The sequence below is a fragment of the Rattus norvegicus genome, chromosome 9 (assembly GCF_036323735.1).
Source record: "Rattus norvegicus strain BN/NHsdMcwi chromosome 9, GRCr8, whole genome shotgun sequence".
NCBI lineage: Eukaryota > Metazoa > Chordata > Mammalia > Rodentia > Muridae > Rattus > Rattus norvegicus.
The window spans coordinates 9547539-9566462 of NC_086027.1; the positions used below are offsets into that span (position 1 = coordinate 9547539).

Sequence of the window (18924 nt, forward strand, 5' to 3'; positions counted from 1 at the left end):
AGATGGGACTCTAGGAACTGATAGCAATGATGTCTGAGGCAAGGAAAGAAAGGGTGGAAGTTAGATTTTAGATACATCACATATGTACCTGGGTTTGGAGCATGAGACAAATCAAGAAGCATAGGCAAGCCAGAGAGGAGAGGGAGAATGCAGTGAGATAGAAATAGAGATAATTCATGTTTTGTCCTATCCCTGCAGGCCATTCACTGGTGTCTGGAAACTGCATGCTATGACTGTTTTATTTTATTTTTTGATCAGTACAAGTCAGGAGGAAGAAGAGGGAAGGAAGCAAGGACTGAGTCAGGGCTAGATGGAGACTTGATGCCAGGACTTCTAGCATGCCTGGCTGCTCCTTGATGGGTTCGGTTGTAAAGTCAGCATAGTTCTACTCTGGCCCAGAAATGCCTTCTCTAGAAGTGGAGCTTGTCATCATTCACCTTGTACTTACTGTCTGATATGCTTCTTTCCCTCTAAGTATGAATGAATGGCTTAACTTTTGAACATGCGTTACTATGAAGTCAAGTGTATATTTACCAAGTGCATATGGCTAGGGTAGATGGTTTCAGCTTGCCCTTTGTCTCTGTTTACTGACTGCCTTCACACATAAGCAGCCTCCACAAGTGCCTCCTTTGCACAAGTGACCATGTGACTTTTGAGACCAGCACACTTTCCAAGGTATTTACTGTCTTCTGCCTTGTAATATTTTAAGATACTAAGTACTGGTCTATCTAGGGCACCTGTGAGTCATGACTTCTGTGAAAGTTAATGACTCTTTCATAGGTATCACCTAAATAATATCAGAAAACACAGATATGATTCATAACAGAGGCAAAATTACAGTTGTGAAATAGCAATGAAAATAATTCTGTGGCTGGGGTTCACCATAACATGACCAACAGCATTACGAAGGTTGTGAACCACTCACCTGAGGCAATAGGCATTTAAGTGCCTGGAGATTTATGAGGGTCATTTTATTAATTGGAATTACAGCCAACTTAATTGAAATATATCCATTGCTTAGGACATGGGTTATGTTCATTAGACCATAACACAGAGACTGTGTCACAGTGGTGGGTAATATGGCTTTGGGCAATATGTCTACCTAGGAGAACTGGTTGGGGCGTTGGTGTCACATTTGTTGACCAGCCTTGTGCCCAAGTCATTCTGCACCCTTAGTCCCTCAAGTGCTTGGTGTCTCTTTCTTCCCTCTTGATTTCTCAATGGGTTTCTCTGTATCCTTTGAATCTGTGATTCATTTATGGTTTCTAGGGCCCATTCTTTACATGGTAAAAGTCAATTTTTATTTATATCTTAAAATCTTTTCCTTTTCTATTTTGACATATATACTTGGAAAAAGAAAGCAGTGAAGGATAAAACTGCTGGCTTCTGAGCACACATCTGGAAAGGGGTGCCTGTAACACTGGTCACCATTGTTTCTTTACCACTAAACACTAAAATGAATGAGTGCTTTGTTTGCTCTAAATGGCTGTGATACAACAGTCAAAATGAGTAGTTTCTGCGGCCCTCTCCATGCAGGTTTTTTCAGATCCTGTGTGACAAAGAAAGAAATGGGAAAAGGCACCTATGCATGGGAAAACCATATGGGATAGAGTTGGAGGATGAACTAGCCACTCAGGCCATGAAATAGAGTTTCTATTTAAAAAATTGAATGAATGACAGACAGACTTTAATTATTTTAAGCTTGACACTTCAGAGCTTCCTTCGCAGAAAAGGAGTTAAATGAGACTGTCACTCTTAGAAAATATAACTGACAGTATTTGCTACAATGATAAAAATGAAGCTTCTAACTAGGAACTTGGAAGATTCCCACACTTGAGAACTGATGAGATCCATGGTTTGTTAACCAATATGGTCTTTTGATGATTTATACTGGAATATAACAGTATTTAGGGTCATTGCCCAACTTGTTTCCTGAGTATTCAAATTGACATTGAACAACATTGCAAAATGTTTACTAGATAAAGACTCATTTTAAGAACAATACAGAACTGGTTATAAAGGGGCAAGCTAGTTGGATTGTTGGATTTATACCCATTCATTTTAATTTCTATAAAAACATTAATATTGAGAGATATAACTTCAGTCATAAATATAGTACTTTTTACAAGAAAGATAGACTGAATGGTAGGCATAGACACCAGCCTGCTAAAAGAACCCTGCTTTTCATTTCTTTTATTTTTAATGGATTTTTTTTATTTACATTTCAAATGCTATTCCCTGGACATAAGCCCCCTATCCTATCACCTACCCTTCTTTTATAAGGGTGTTCCCTTTCCCAAACACCCACCCTTACCCCCAAAAAATTCCCCTACACTGGGGGCCAGTACAGCCTTCACAGGACCAAGGGCTTCTCCTTCCATTGATACCCAAAAAGGTCATCCTCTGCTGCATAGGCAGCTGGCGCCAGGGATTGGTCCATGTATATACAGTCTTTGGGTAGGGGTTTAGTCCCTGAGAGCTCTGGTACTTTGGTATTGTTCTTTGTATGGGGTTGCATGTCCCTTCAGTTCTTTCAATTCTTTCTCAAACTTCTCCAACAGGGATACTGTTCTCAGTTAAATGGTTTGCTGCTGGCATGGGCCTCTGTAATTGGCATGCTCTGGCTGTGCATCTCTGGAGACAGCTATATCAGGCTCCTGTCAGCATCCACTTCTTAGCTTCATCAGTATTATCTAGATTTGGTGGCTGTGTACACGCACACGTGCACATACATGTATATATAATAGGCTAGATCCCCAGATGGGGCAGTCTCTTAATGGCCATTCCTTCAATCTCTGCTCCAAACTTTTTCTCCTTATCCCCTGCTATGAATATTTTTCTTCCCCCTTTTAAGAAAAAGTGAAGCATCCACACTTTGGTTGTCCTTCTTCTTGAGCTTTGTGTGGTCTCCAGATTGTATCTTGGGTGATTAGAACTGTTGGGCTAATATCCACTTATCAGTGAGTGCATACCATGTGTGGTTTTTTGTGATTGGGTTACTTACTCAGGATGATATTTTCTAGTTCATTCCATTTGCCTATGAATTTCATGGTCATTGTTTTTGATAGCTGAGTAGTACTCCATTGTGTAGATGCACCACATTTTCTGTATCCATTCCTCTGTTGAAGGGTGTCTAGGTTCTTTCCAACTTCTAGCTATTATAAATATGGCTGCTATGAACATAGTGGAGCATGTGACTTTGTTGTGTGTTGGAGCATCTTTTGGGTATATGCCCAGGAGAGGTATACTTGGGTCCTCAGGCAGTACAACGTCCAATTTTCTGAGGAAATTTCAGACTGATTTCAAGAGTGGTTGTACCAACTTGCAATTCCACCAAAAATGTAGTATTGTTCCTCTTTCTCCACATCCACACCAGCATCAGTTGTCACCTAAGTTTTTGATCTTAGCCTTTCTGACTGGTGTGAGGTGGAATCTCAGGGTCGTTTTGATTTGATTTCCCTGATGACTAAGTATGTTGAATATTTATTAAGGTATTTCTCAGCCATTCAGTATTCCCCAGCTGAAAATTCTTTGTTTACCTCTGTACCCATTTTTAATAGGGTTTTTGGCTCTCTGGAGTCTAACTTTTTGAGTTCTTCGTATATATTGGATATTAGCCCTCTATCAAATGTAGTATTGGTAAAGATCTTTTACCAAACTCTTGGTTGCCATTTTGCCCTAGTGACAGTGTCCTTTGACTTACAGAAGATTTACAGTTTTATGAGGTTCAATTTGTGGATTCTTGATCTTAGAGCATAAACCACCTGTGCTTTGTTCACGATATTATCCTTAGTGCTGGTTTTATCAAGGCTCTTCCTCACTTTTTCTTCCTTTAGTTTGAGTGTATCTGGTTTGATGTGGAGGTTATTGATCCCCTTGTCCTTAAGCTTTGAACAGGGTGATAAGAATGGGTCAATTTGCATTATTTTGCATGCTGACCCCCAGTTGAACCAGCACCATTTGTTGAAAATGCTATCTCTTTTCCATTGGACGGTTTTAGCTCCTTTGTCAAAGATCAAGTGACCATAGGTGTATGGGTTTATTTCTGAGTCTTCAATTCTATTCCATGGATCTACCTGCCTGTCTCTGTACCAATATCATACAGTTTTTATTAGTATTTCTCTGTAAGGGCTGGTCAGGGATGATGCTTGAGGTCAGGGACGGTGATTACCCCAGAAGGTTTTTAATTCTTGAGAATAGTCTTCGCTATCCTGGGTTTTTCGTTATTACAAATCAATTTGCAATTCGCTCTTTCTAACTCTATGAAGAATTGAGTTGGAATTTTGATGGGGATTGCATTGAATCTATAGATTGCTTTTGGTAAAATGGCCATTTTTACTCTATTAATCCTGCCAATCCATGAGCATGGAGGTCTTTCCATTTTCTGAGATCTTCTTCATTGTCTTTCTTTAGAGACTTGAAGTTCTTGTCATACAGATTTTTCACTTACTTGGTTAGAGTCACCCCTAAGTATTTTTTATTATTTGTGACTATTGTGAATGGTGTCCTTTCCCTAATTTCTTTCTCAGCCTGTTTATCCTTTCAGTAGAAGAAGGCTACTGATTTGTTTGAGTTAATGTTATACCCAGACACTTTACTGAAGTTGGTTATCATGCTTAGTAGTTCTCTGGTGGAAATTTTGGGGTCAATTAAGTATACTATCATAACATCTCCAAATAGTGCTATTTTGACTCCTTCCTTTCCAATTCATATCCCTTTGACCTCCTTTCATTGTCTGATTGCTCTGCCTAGGACTATGCAAACTCTATTGAATAAGTAAGGGAGAGAGTGTCTAGTCCTTGGTTTTAGTGGGATTGCTTCAAGTTTCTCCCCATTTAGTTTAATGTTGGCTATTGGTTTCATGTATATTGCTTTTACTATGTTTAGGTATAGACTTTGAATTCCTGATCATTCCAGGACTTTTATCATGAAGGAATGTTGAATTTTGTCAAATGCTTTCTCAATATCTAATGAAATGATCATATGTTTTTTTCTTTGAATTAGTTTACATAGTGGATTATGTTGATGGATTTCCTTATATTGGACCATCCCTGCATCCCTGGAATGAAGCCTACTTGATCATGATTAATAATCATTTTGATGTGTTCTTGGATTCAGTTTGCAAAAATATTATTGAGTATTTCTGTGTAAATATTCATAAGGGAAATTGGTCTGACATTTTCTTTCTTTGTTTGGTCTTTGTGTGATTTCTTTATAAGCATAATTGTGGTTTCAGAGAATGAAGTGGATAGTGTTCGTTGTTTCTATTTTATGGAATGGTTTATATTGTATTGGTAGGAGATCTTCTATGAAGGTCTGATTGAATTCTGCACTGAAACCATGTGGTCCTGAGATCTTTATGATTGGGAGAGTTTTAATAACTGCTTCTGTTTCTTTAGGAGTTATGGGATGGTTTAGATGATTTATCTGATCCTGATTTAACTTTCATACCTGGTATTTGTCTAGAAAATTGTCCCTTTTCTCCAGATTTTCCAGTTTTGTTGAATATAGGCTTTTGTAATAGGATTTGGTGATTCTTTTGAATTTCTTCAGATTCTGTTGTTATATCTCCCTTTTCATTTCTGATTTTGTTAATTTGGATACACTTTCTGTGCCCTCTGGTTAGTCTGGCTAAGGGTTTATCTATCTTGTTGTTTTTCTCAAAGAACCAGCTCCTGGATTTTTGATTCTTTGTATAGCCCTTTTTGTTTCTACTTGGTTGATTTCAGCCCTGATTTATTATTTCCTGTTCTCTACTTCTCTTGGGTGTGTTTGCTTCTTTTTGTTCTAGAGCTTTTAGGTGTTCTGTCAAGCTGCTAATGATTGCTTTCTCCTGTTTTTTTTTTTTTTTTTTTTTTTTTTGAGGCTCTCAGACATATGGGTTTTCCACTTAGCATGGCTTTCATTGTGTTCCAAAAGTTTGGGTATGTTGTGTCTTCATTTTCATTAAATTCTAAAAAGTCTGTAATTTCTTTCTTTCTTCCTTGACCAAATTATCATTGAGTAGAGCTTTGTTCAACTTTCATGTATATGTGGGCTTTCTGTCATTAATATTTTCATTGAAAACCAGCCTTAGTCCATGGTGGTCTGATAGGATCCATGGGATTATTTCAATCTTCTTGTATCTGTTGAGGCCTGTTTTGTAACTGGTTATATGGTCAATTTTGGAGTGGGTAACATGCTAAGAAGAAGGTATATTCTTTTGTTTTTGGGATGAAATGTTCTATAAATATCTATTAGATCCTTTGGTTCATAACTGCTGTTAGTTTCTCTATCTCTGTTTAGTTTCTGTGTCCATGATCTGTCCATTGATGACATTTGGGTGTTGAAATCTCCTACTATAATTGTTTGAGGTGTAATGTCTGCTTTGAGCTCTAGTACGGTTTCTGTTATGAATGTAGTTGCCCTTGCAATTGTAACATAGATATTTAGGATTGAGAGTTCACCTTGGTGGATTCTTTTTTCTTTGATGAATATGAAGTGTTTTTCCTTATCTTTTTTGATAATGTTTTTTGTTGATAGTTAATTTTATTTTATATTACAATGACTACTTCAATTTGTTTCTTTGGACCATTCCCTTGAAAATTTGCTTTCCAGCCTTCTACTCCAAAGTAGTTTCTGTCTTTGTCACTGAGTTGTGGTTCCTGTATGCAGCAAAACACGGAGTCCTCTTTCTGCATCCAGTGTGATAGTGTATGTCTTTTTACTGGGAAATTGAGTCCATTGATGTTAAGACATATTAAGGAATAGTGATTTTTTTCCTGTTATTTTTGTTATTAGAGGTGGAATTATGTTTGTGTGTCTCTCTTCTTATGGTTTTCTAGCAAGGAGATTATTTTCTTGCTTTTTCTAAGGTATAGTTTCCCTCCTTGTGTTGGAGTTTTCCATCTATTATCCTTTGTCAGACTGTATTTGTGGAATGATATTATGTAAATTTGGTTGTATCATGAAATATGTTTGTTTCTCCATCTGTTTTAATTGAGAGTTTTAATGAGTATAGTAGCCTGTGCTGGCATTTGTGAATTACATCTGCCCATGATCTTCTGGCTTTCATAGTCTCTGGTGAGAAGTCTGGTGTAATTCTGATAGGTCTGCTTTTATATGTTACTTAAACTTTTCCCCTTACTGCTTTTAATATTCTTTCTTTGTTTCACTCATTTGGGATTATTATGTGAAAGTAGGAATTTCTTTTTTTGTCCAATCAATTTGTAGTTCTGTAGGCTTCTTGTATGTTTATGGGCATCACTTTCTTCAGGTTAGAGAAATCTCTTCTATAATTTTGTTGAAGATATTTACTGGCCCTTTAAGTAGGGGGTCTTCATTTTTTTTTCCAATAATTTCTTTCTTTATTTTTCATTGGATGTTTTCTTTTTTTTTCAAAAGGGAGAAGTATTTATTACAGATTGTTTTTTTTTTGAAATTTTTTTTAACTTGAATATTTCTTATATACATTTCGAGTGTTATTCCCTTGCCCAGTTTCCAGGCAACGTCCCCCTCCCCCCCCCCTTCTTTATGGGCGTTCCCCTCCCCATCCTCCCCCCCTTGCCACCCTCCCCCGAAAAATCTAGTTCACTGGGGGTTCAGTCTTAGCAAGACCTAGGACTTACCCTTTCACTAGTGCTCTTACTAGGATATTTATTGTTACCGATGAGGTCAGAGTCCAGGGTCAGTCCATGTATAGTCTTTAGGTAGTGGCTTAGTCCCTGGAAGCTCTGGTTGGTTGGCATTGTTGTACCTATGGGGTCTCGAGCCCCTTCAAGCTCTTCCAGTACTTTCTCTGATTCCTTCAACGGGGGTCCTATTCTCAATTCACTGGTTTGCTGCTGGCATACGCCTCTGTGTTTGCTGTATTCTGGCTGTGTCTCTCGGGAGAGATCTACATCCGGCTCCTGTTGGCCTGCACTTCTTTGCTTCATCCATCTTGTCTAACTGGATGACTGTATATGCATGGGCCACATGTGGGACAGGCTCTGAATGGATGTTCCTTCTGTGTCTGTTTTAATCTTTGCCCCTCTATTCCCTGCCAAGGGTATTCTTGTTACCCTTTTAAGAAGGAGTGAAGCATTCACATTTTGATCATCCGTCTTGAGTTTCATGTGTTCTAGGCATCTAGGGTAATTCAAGCATTTGGACTAATAGCCACTTATCAATGAGTGCATACCATGTGTGTTTTTCTGTGATTGGGTTAGCTCACTCAGGATGATATTTTCCAGTTCCAACCATTTGCCTACGAATTTCATAAAGTCATTGTTTTTGATAGCTGAGTAATAATCCATTGTGTAGATGTACCACATTTTCTGTATCCATTCCTCTGTTGAAGGGCATCTGGGTTCTTTCCAGCTTCTGGCTATTATAAATAAGGCTGCTATGAACATACTGGAGCACGTGTCTTTTTTATATGTTGGGGCATCTTTTGGGTATATGCCCAAGAGTGGTATAGCTGGATCCTTAGGCAGTTCAATGTCCAATTTTCTGAGGAACTTCCAGACTGATTTCCAGAATGGTTGTACCAGTCTGCAATCCCACCAACAATGGAGGAGTGTTCCTCTTTCTCCACAACATCGCCAGCATCTGCTGTCACCTGAGTTTTTGATCTTAGCCATTCTCACTGGTGTGAGGTGAAATCTCAGTGTTGTTTTGATTTGCATTTCCCTTATGACTAAAGATGTTGAACATTTCTTTAGGTGTTTCTCAGCCATTCGGCATTCCTCAGCTGTGAATTCTTTGTTTAGCTGTGAACCCCATTTTTTAATAGGGTTATTTGTCTCCCTGCGGTCTAACTTCTTGAGTTCTTTGTATATTTTGGATATAAGGCCTCCATCTGTTGTAGGATTGGTAAAGATCTTTTCCCAATCTGTTGGTTGCCGTTTTGTCCTAACCACAGTGTCCTTTGCCTTAAAGAAGCTTTGCAGTTTTATGAGATCCCATTTGTCGATTCTTGATCTTAGAGCATAAGCCATTGGTGTATTGTTCAGGAAATTTTTTCCAGTGCCCATATGCCCCAGATGCTTCCCTAGTTTTTCTTCTATTAGTTTGAGTGTATCTGATTTGATGTGGAGGCCTTGATCCACTTGGACTTAAGCTTTGTACAGGGTGATAAGCATGGATCGATCTGGATTCTTCTACATGTTGACCTCCAGTTGAACCAGCACCATTTGCTGAAAATGCTATCTTTTTTCCATTTGATGGTTTTGGCTACTTTGTCAAAAATCAAGTGCCCATAGGTGTGTGGGTTCATTTCTGGGTCTTCATTTCTGTTCCATTGGTCTATCTGTCTGTCTCTGTACCAATACCATACAGTTTTTATCACTATTGCTCTGTAATACTGCTTGACTTCAGGGATAGTGATTCCCCCTGAAGTCCTTTTATTCTTGAGGATAGTTTTAGCTATCCTGGGTTTTTTGATATTCCAGATGAATTTGCAAATTGTTGCCTAACTCTTTGAAGAAATGGATTGGTATTTTGATGGGGATTGCATTGAATCTGTAGATCGCTTTTGGTAAAATGGCCACTTATACTATATTAATCCTGCCAATCCATGAGCATGGGACTTTTTTCCATCTTCTGAGGACTTCTTCAATTTCTTTCTTCAGAGTCTTGAAGTTCTTATTGTACAAATCTTTTACTTGCTTGGTTAAAGTCACACCGAGGTACTTTATATTATTTGGGTCTATTATGAAGGGTGTCGTTTCCCTAATTTCTTTCTCGACTTGTTTCTCTTTTGTGTAGAGGAAGGCTACTGATTTATTCGAGTTAATTTTATACTCAGCCACTTTGCTAAAGTTGTTTATCAGCTTTAGTAGTTCTCTGGTGGAACTTTTGGGATCACTTAAATATACTATCATATCATCTGCAAATAGTGATATTTTGACTTCTTCTTTTCCGATCTGCATCCCCTTGACCTCCTTTTGTTGTCTGATTGCTCTGGCTAGAACTTCAAGAACTATATTGAATAAGTAGGGAGAGAGTGGGCAGCCTTGTCTAGTCCCTGATTTCAGTGGGATTGCTTCAAGTTTGTCTCCATTTAGTTTAATGTTAGCAACTGGTTTGCTGTATATGGCTTTTACTATGTTTAGGTATGGGCCTTGACTTCCTATTCTTTCCAGGACTTTTATCATGAAGGGGTGTTGAATTTTGTCAAATGCTTTCTCAGCATCTAATGAAATGATCATGTGTTTTGTTCTTTCAGTTTGTTTATATAATGGATCACGTTGATGGTTTTCCGTATATTAAACCATACCTGCATGCCTGGGATGAAGCCTACTTGATCATGGTGGATGATTGTTTTGATGTGCTCTTGGATTCCGTTTGCTAGAATTTTATTGAGTATTTTTGCATTGATATTCATAAGGAAAATTGGTCTGAAGTTCTCTTTCTTTGTTGTGTCTTTGTGTGGTTTAGGTATAAGAGTAATTGTGGCTTCATAGAAGGAATTCGGTAGTGATCCATCTGTTTCAATTTTGTGGAATAGTTTGGATAATATTGGTAAGAGGTCTTCTATGAAGGTCTGATAGAATTCTGTACTAAACCCGTCTGGACCTGGGCTCTTTTTGGTTGGGAGACCTTTAATGACTGCTTCTATTTCCTTAGGAGTTATGGGGTTGTTTAACTGGTTTGTCTGTTCCTGATTTAACTTCGGTACCTGGTATCTGTCTAGGAAATTGTCCATTTCCTGCAGATTTTCAAGTTTTGTTGAATATAGGCTTTTGTAGTAAGATCTGATAATTTTTTTAATTTCCTCTGAATCTGTAGTTATGTCTCCCTTTTCATTTCTGATTTTGTTAATTTGGATACACTCTCTTTGTCCTCTCGTTAGTCTGGCTAAGGGTTTATCTATCTTGTTGATTTTCTCAAAGAACCAACTTTTGGTTCTGTTGATTCTTTCTATGGTCCTTTTTGATTCTACTTGGTGGATTTCAGCTATGAGTTTGAATATTTCCTGCCTTCTACTCCTCCTAGTTGTGTTTGCTTCTTTTTGTTCTAGAGATTTTAGGTGTGCTGTCTAGCTGCTGACATATGCTCTTTCCTGTTTCTTTCTGCAGGCACTCAGCCGTATGAGTTTTCCTCTTAGCACAGCTTTCATTGTGTCCCATAAGTTTGGGTATGTTGTACCTTCATTTTCATTAAATTCTAAAAAGTCTTTAATTTCTTTCCTTATTTCTTCCTTGACCAGGTTATCATTGAGTAGAGCATTGTTCAATTTCCACATATATGTGGGCATTCTTCCCGTATTCTTATTGAAGACCAGTTTTAGGCCGTGGTGGTCCGATAGCACGCATGGGATTATTTCTATCTTTCTGTACCTGTTGAGGCCCGTTTTTTGACCAATTATATGGTCAATTTTGGAGAAACTACCATGAGGAGCTGAGAAGAAGGTATATCTTTTTGCTTTAGGGTATAATGTTCTATAAATATCTGTTAAGTCCATTTGGCTCATGACTTATCTTAGTCTGTCTACGTCTCTGTTTAATTTCTGTTTCCATGATCTGTCCATTGATGAGAGTGGGGTGTTGAAGTCTCCTACTATTATTGTGTGAGGTGCAATGTGTGTTTTGAGCTTTAGTAAGGTTTCTTTTACGTATGTAGGTGCCCTTGTATTTGGGGCATAGATATTTAGGTTTGAGAGTTCATCTTGGTGGATTTTTCCTTTGATGAATATGAAGTGCCCTTCCTTATCTTTTTTGATGAATTTTAGTTGAAAACTGATTTTATTTGATATTAGAATGGCTACCCTAGCTTGCTTCTTCTGGCCATTTGCTTGGAAAGTTGTTTTCCAGCCTTTCACTCTGAGGTAGTATCTGTCTTTGTCTCTGAGGTGTGTTTCCTGTAGGCAGCAGAATGCAGGGTCCTCATTGTGTATCCAGTTTGTTAATCTATGTCTTTCTATTGGGGAGTTGAGGCCATTGATATTGAGAGATATTAAGGAATAGTGATTATTGCTTCCTGTTATATTCATATTTGGATGTGAGGTTATGTTTGTGTGCTTTTCTTCTCTGTTTTGTTGCCAAGACGATTAGTTTCTTGCTTCTTCTAGGGTATAGCTTGCCTCCTTATGTTGGGCTTTACCATTTATTATCCTTTGTAGTGCTGGATTTGTAGAAAGATATTGTGTAAATTTGGTTTTGTCATGGAATATCTTGGTTTCTCCATCTATGTTAATTGAGAGTTTTGCAGGTTACAGTAACCTGGGCTTCCATTTGTGTTCTCTTAGGGTATGTATGACATCTGTCCATGATCTTCTGGCTTTCATAGTTTCTGGCAAAAAGTCTGGTGTAATTCTGATAGGTCTGCCTTTATATGTTACTTGACGTTTTTCCCTTACTGCTTTTAATATTCTTTCTTTATTTTGTGTATTTGGTGTTTTGACTATTATGTGACGGGAGGTGTTTCTTTCCTGGTCCAATCTATTTGGAGTTCTGTAGGCTTCTTGTATGCCAATGGGTATCTCTTTTTTTAGGTTAGGGAAGTTTTCTTCTATGATTTTGTTGAAGACATTTACTGGTCCTTTGAGCTGGGAGTCTTCACTCTCTTCTATACCTATTATCCTTATGTTTGATCTTCTCATTGAGTCCTGGATTTCCTGTATGTTTTGGACCAGTAGCTTTTTCCGCTTTACATTATCTTTGACAGTTGAGTCAATGATTTCTATGGAATCTTTTGCTCCTGAGATTCTCTCTTCCATTTCTTGTATTTTGTTGGTGAAGCTCGTAACCACAGCTCCTTGTCTCCTCTTTTGGTTTTCTGTATCCAGGGTTGTTTCCATGTGTTCTTTCTTGATTGCTTCTATTTCCATTTTTCATTCCTTCAACTGTTTGATTGTGTTTTCCTGGAATTCTTTCAGGGATTTTTGTAACTCCTGTCTATGGTCTTCTACTTGTTTATTTATGATTTCCTGGAATTCTTTCAGGGATTTTTGTGATTCCTCTCTGTAAGCTTCTACTTCTTCTCTAAGGGAGTTCTTCACGTCTTTCTTGAAGTCCTCCAGCATCCTGATCAAATATGATTTTGAAACTAGATCTTGCTTTTCTGGTGTGTTTGGATATCCATGTTTGCTTTGGTGGGAGAATTGGGCTCCGATGATGCCATGTCGTCTTGGTTTCTGTTGCTTGTGTTCCTGCGCTTGCCTCTCGCCATCAGATTATCTCTAGTGTTACTTTGTTCTGCTATTTCTTACTGTGGCTAGACTGTCCTATAAGCCTGTGTGTCAGGAGTACTTTAGACCTGTTTTCCTGTTTTCTTTCAACCAGTTATGGGGACAGAGTGTTCTGCTTTCGGGCGTGTAGTTTTTCCTATCTACAGGTCTTCAGCTTTTCCTGTAGGCCTGTGTCTGGTGTTCACCAGGCAGGTCACTTGCAGCAGAGAAGTTGGTCTTACCTGTGGTCCCGAAGCTCAAGTTTGCTCGTGGGGTGCTGCCTAAGAGCTCTGCGCGGCGGCAGCAACCAGGAAGATCTGCACCGCTGTTTCCGTGAAACATCTGAACCTCCGTGCACCAGGGTTCCAGATGGCATTTGGTGTTTTCCTCCGGCTTCAGAGATGGGTGCAGAGTGCAGTCTCATCTGGTTTCCCAGGTGTGTCTGCTTCTCTGTAGGTTTAGCTCTCCCTCCCACGGGATTTGGGTGCAGAGAACTGTTTATATGGTCTGTCCCTTCAGGTTCCAGCGGTGTCTCAGGTGCAGAGGTCCTGCTGCTCCTGGGCCTTCCCCTACGGGAACCCAGAGGCCGTATGCAGTTTCCTCTTGGGCCAGGGATGTGGGCAGGGGTGGGCAGTGTTGGTGGCCTCTTCCACTCTGCAGCCTCAGGAGTGCCCACCTGACCAGGCGGTGAGGTCTCTCTCCCACAGGGTTTGGGAGCAGAGAGCTGCTGCGGGCCTGGATCTGCGGGTTTGGGATTCCTGGTAAACATAGGAAGTGCCCTGTCCTAGAGGAATTTTGCCTCTGTGTGTCCTGAGTTCACCAGGTAGGTCTCTTGCAGCAGAAAAGTTGGTCTTACCTGTGGTCCCGAGGCTCAAGTTTGCTTGTGTGGTGCTGCCTACGAGCTCTGCGCGGCGGCAGCAACCAGGAAGATCTGCGCTGCCCTCTTCATTCTCTTCTATGCCTTAGGTTTGATTTTCTCATTGTGTCCTGGATTTCCTGGATGATTGGGTTAGGAGTTTTTGTTTTGTTTTGTTTTTTTCATTTTACATTATCTTTGATGATTATGTGGATGTTTTCTATGGTACCTTCTCCCCCTGAGAGTCTCTTTCCTATCTCTTGTATTCTGTTGGTGATGCTTACATCTATGACTCCTGATCTCTTTCCTAGGTTTTCTATCTCCAAGGTTGTCTCCCTTTGTGCTTTCTTTATTGTTTCTCTTTCCATTTTTAAATCCTGGATAGTTTTGTTCAATTCCTTTTACCTGATTGGCTGTGTTTTCCTGCAATTCTTTAAGGGATTTTTGTGTTTCCTCTTTTTAAGGGCTTCTACTTGTTTACTTTTCTTGTCCTGTATTTCTTTAAAGGTGTTATTTATGTCCTTCTTAAATTCCTCTATGATCATGATGAGATGTGATTTTAAATCCACATCTTGCTTTTCCAGTGTGTTTGGATATTCAGTATTTGCTTTGGTGGATGAACTGGGCTCTGATGATGGCAAGTAGTGTTGGTTTCTGTTCCTTACATTCCTGTGCTTACCTTTCATCATCAGGTTGTCTCTATTGTTAGTTGGTTTTGCTGTCTCTGACTGTGTCTTAACTCTCCTGTAGGCCTGTATGTCAGCATTCCTGTATACCTGTTTTCTTTCAGACAGATCTGGGTACTGAGATCTGCTCTTGGGTTTCTGCTTTCTGAAGCTTCCAGGTGTGTTGCTTAGTGCAGAAGAGTTGGTCTTACCTCTGCTCTCAGGATTGTACGTAGTCCTGGAGACTGGCTTTTAGCTCTAGGTGCAGGCAGAAGCCTGAAGGGTCCTGCTTCTAATTTCTCCTAGGTCCCTGTACCCAGAGTACACCAAGGGCACTCCACAGGTTCCTCTTGGGTCAGGAATGTGAGCAGAAGTAGTGTCTACACTTCTGAGAGTTCAGCTCTCTTCCACGGGGGATTTGATTGCAGGCAGCTGTAGGACCAGTTTAGTAAGTTAAGCAAGTTCCTGCTGCTGTCCTATATCCCAGTATCCACAGGTCACTCTGCAGGTTCCTATTGGGCCAGGAATGGAATGTGAGCAGAAGTGGTGGTCTCCCCTGAGCTCTCAGGGTTGTCTGCACTTCTGAAAGTCCATCTCTCTCTCCCCCACGTGATTTGGATTTTTTTTGTTTTTTCATTTCATAATAAAAATTGATTTTCAGTAATTTTTTGGGACCAAAACATTTTTTTAAAAAAAATCACTGATATGTTTCTGAGATGCCACAATGCATCCAGCTTTTAACAAACTATGACTTACCAAATATCAAATAATAGTCACAATTTTCTACAAGAGCTTATAAGCTGACAGTATAAAAAATGACAAGCATCTAAATGTAACAAGCAAAATAGCTCACTTGTAATCCTTTGGTTTTATATATGTGCATATGCTCAGATATACACTCATAGAATGTTATCAAGAAACAAGGGGATACATCTGAAAAAATGCATCATTAAGTGACTTTGCCAGTAGTGGGCCTCATATACTTGGTAAGAGAAAATATCACTCTTACTAGGAAGTATAACTTGGGAGTACATTTTTATCTGTGAGCTGGTATTGACTGGTGTCCCTTAGTGTTGTTTGACTCTTGAGTATCCATACTAGTCTCTCTATTTAAGCTGACATCCAAAATCAGTGTCAAATTATTTAAAAATGTGTGTACGTTATCTCTATTAGTGGTTTCTAAGTTTCAAATATTGCAAGATTTGTTTTAATGCTTTTTTCCCCAGATTATGTGATTTCACAGAGAAAAAAATGTCACTTATATGCCCTTAGATTCTCATGATGCAGTTTTGAGATTTAACTCTGCCCCTACACGTGGCTATGAGAAAGATGTCGGAAATAAAACCACAGTACGCATCATTAATTCTCAGGTAAGATGGATGAAGAGTTTTCACTGGAACATTTTGTGGGCTAATCTTTTAACTTGATGAGTGAATAGAAATATGGTTAGCATAACCACAATACCGTTATTTCAATACATCTTGTAATCACAAAGAATTGGTGAAGAAAAATGCAGAGAGGAAATTTAAATGAGATTTGGATAGGAAAGATGAGTAAGACCAAAGCAAACTCAGATTAAGCATTAAAAAATTATTTTTACTTTTGTGTAGATTTTTTGTTATTATAGATCAGTGGTTTTGAACTTTCCTAACTCTGTGACCCTTTATTATAGTTCCTCATGTTGTCCTGACTCCCAACCATAAAGTTATTTTTATTGCTATTTTATCCTGTAATTTTGATATTGTTAGGAATAGTTAATGTAAATATTGTTAAGGATAGATGTTTGCCAAAGGTTTTCCTACCCACAGTTGCTGTCATAGATTATCATGATATTAGTTTATGAACTGTGAAATGCTATTTATTACAGAAGATATTATAGAAATAAGGAATGCAGCATGAAGGGAACAAAAGCACATGAATCATGAGAGCTTTTAGCTTATCTTTGCAACTTCAGTTTGTGATTTAGAAATTTGAAAAATGGAAAGAAGTTGCTTAGTGGGAAGCAGAAATACCTCTTTTTTCTATGTCATGTCTTTTGAATTTATACAAAATATTTCCAGAATAAACCACAATTTCTAATTTCCAAAGTTAGAAATGTAGAAATGTAGAAAAATGAGATGACAAGTGATTTATGGTAAATTGCTTGCAGAGCAAGCTCTTCTCACTCTGTACTCTTCACTGCCCTGGGCAGCCCGCAGCAAATCAAAAACAATTGCCATATTTTTTTAACCTTTCCCCCACCTTTCCCCATATTTTCTTAATTCATAGTCAATGGGGTAAGATCTACATTTCATTAAGTAGTTTCTCAGAAAGTGATAAACATCACCAAATTAAAATACATGTGTCCTGTATAGTACATCCTGATTTCAGAACTATTATGTTGTGATAAAATTAAAAATGCATCTTCATAATGGTATAATTTTTAACTTAGTTTTAGGTCAAGTCCACCCTGATTCCTTCCCCTCTGAACTCCTACTACTGTTCCCTCTCAATTTCATATATTATATTCTTTTGGCTTGGGTTGTTATTATTTGTTTTGCTCTGGTTTGTATTATATACCACAACGTGCACTTAGTGCAGCCTATATATGCAAAGACATTACACAGGCCATCTTCTGTAGCTCTGGTACCTGCTCAGAAGATACATCCCTGAAATAAAGTGTGTCTCTCTTCTCAGAAATTATCAATTGCAAATAGCTCTTTGGCTATGGGTCGCACTTCATGTCTACCCCCTCCTTATGATAGAAATTTTTCCTGACTTAATCTTCTGCAGGTCTTGTGCTGTTATACCTGCAAAACATTGTTTAGATGTAGACATACACTGTATATGTCTCTTAAATTCTCTCTATCCCATTTCACAGTGATCTCTGAACTCTGGGGAGGTGGGATGTGATAGATATATATCTCATTTATTGATGGGCATTCTGAAATTTTGCATTCTGTGCCTGTTCACCAGTTATAGTCTCTATGCAAATCACCGTCTATTGTAAAAAGAAACTTCTCTGATAACGATTATTGAAAGATGCATCAATCTATGTGTATAAAAGAATGTCATTAAATGTTAGATGCTAAATAGTTCTCTCCTAACGCCTACCCATGATATGATCATGATCCTGTTCATTGTACCAGGCATGAGTTCCATTTTACAGAGGGGACTACTGGCTTGTTATTTTCATAACTTCTGTCCTATTATTGCACTAGTAGGTACATTCCACTGGACCAGTCATTGCTATAGCTCTCAGGGTTTACAGCTATATGATAACTTTTCACCTTCATAGCACTCTGAAAGCTAGTCGGTAGGGAATGACACCTCCAGTTTCATTCTCGTTCATTTCTCCATGTCTTATGATTGAAGTGTGTGGTGTCTTTAGCAGTAGGGTTCTAACATTAGGTTCTAGAGAGTAAACAAGTGCAATAGCTATGAATTGCAATGTGTTAGAGTCTAAGAAGCTACATATGGGACAAAAAATTCTCAAAGATGTAATCTATTCAGGGCACTGGGCTTCTTTGTTAATAACATAGGTGTCAGGGAGAAGCAGTGCCACCTAACTGTAGGGTACCTCTATTTATATACAGCCTCTATCTATCTATCTATCTATCTATCTATCTATCTATCTATCTATCTATCTAAAATGTGTGTGTGTGTGCGTGCGTGCGTGCGTGCGTGCGTGCGTGTGTGTGTGTGTGTGTGTGTGTGTGTGTATGTGTGTGTGTGTGTGTGTGTGTGTTAGGAAGCTTCTGTAGCAGTAGGATTCCATAAGACTTTTTCAAATGGGTTTCATCTTGTTACACACACACACACAATCACACACACACACACACACACACACACAGAGTTCTACAGTTCTATACCTTGCCTTCCTATTCTCTACCCTACTTAACTCTATTTCACATCATTTATGTTCTTTGTTCTTCTATCCATCATCTCTTACTGTGTTCCTCACTTCTTTTGGCATTCCACTTTAAACATCCGTATCTGAAGAAAGAACCAATAATGTTTGTCTTTATGAGTCTCAGTTACCTCATTCTAGAATGGTTATTTGCAGCTCTAGGCATTTTCCCAAACCTTTCATTTTTTTCTTAACACATGAATTGTAAATCACTTTGTATATGTGCTGTATTTTCCTTATCTACTCATCAGTTGATAGACAATTAGGTTGTTTCCTTTTCCTGGCTTTTCTGACTATAGCAGTCATGACATAACTGACCATGTATGTGTCTCTATAGTAGTATATAGGGTATAAGGGTGTTTGCCCAACTACATTACATGGG

At 38.6% G+C, this 18924-nt stretch overlaps 1 protein-coding gene across 6 annotated transcripts in view; it reads left to right on the forward strand.

Moving 5' to 3' along the window:
* St6gal2 (ST6 beta-galactoside alpha-2,6-sialyltransferase 2) overlaps window positions 1-18924 on the forward strand; it is a 97973-nt gene that overhangs the window by 38611 nt on the left and 40438 nt on the right. For 5 of the 6 annotated variants that reach the window (XM_063266832.1, XM_039083150.2, XM_006244260.5 and 2 more), the window contains one exon: window positions 15926-16023. In XM_063266832.1, coding sequence (XP_063122902.1) covers window positions 15926-16023 — 98 coding nt within the window. Of the gene's footprint in view, window positions 1-15879; window positions 16024-18924 lie in introns of all 6 variants that reach the window. The other variant, XR_005488860.2, reaches the window with a different exon arrangement.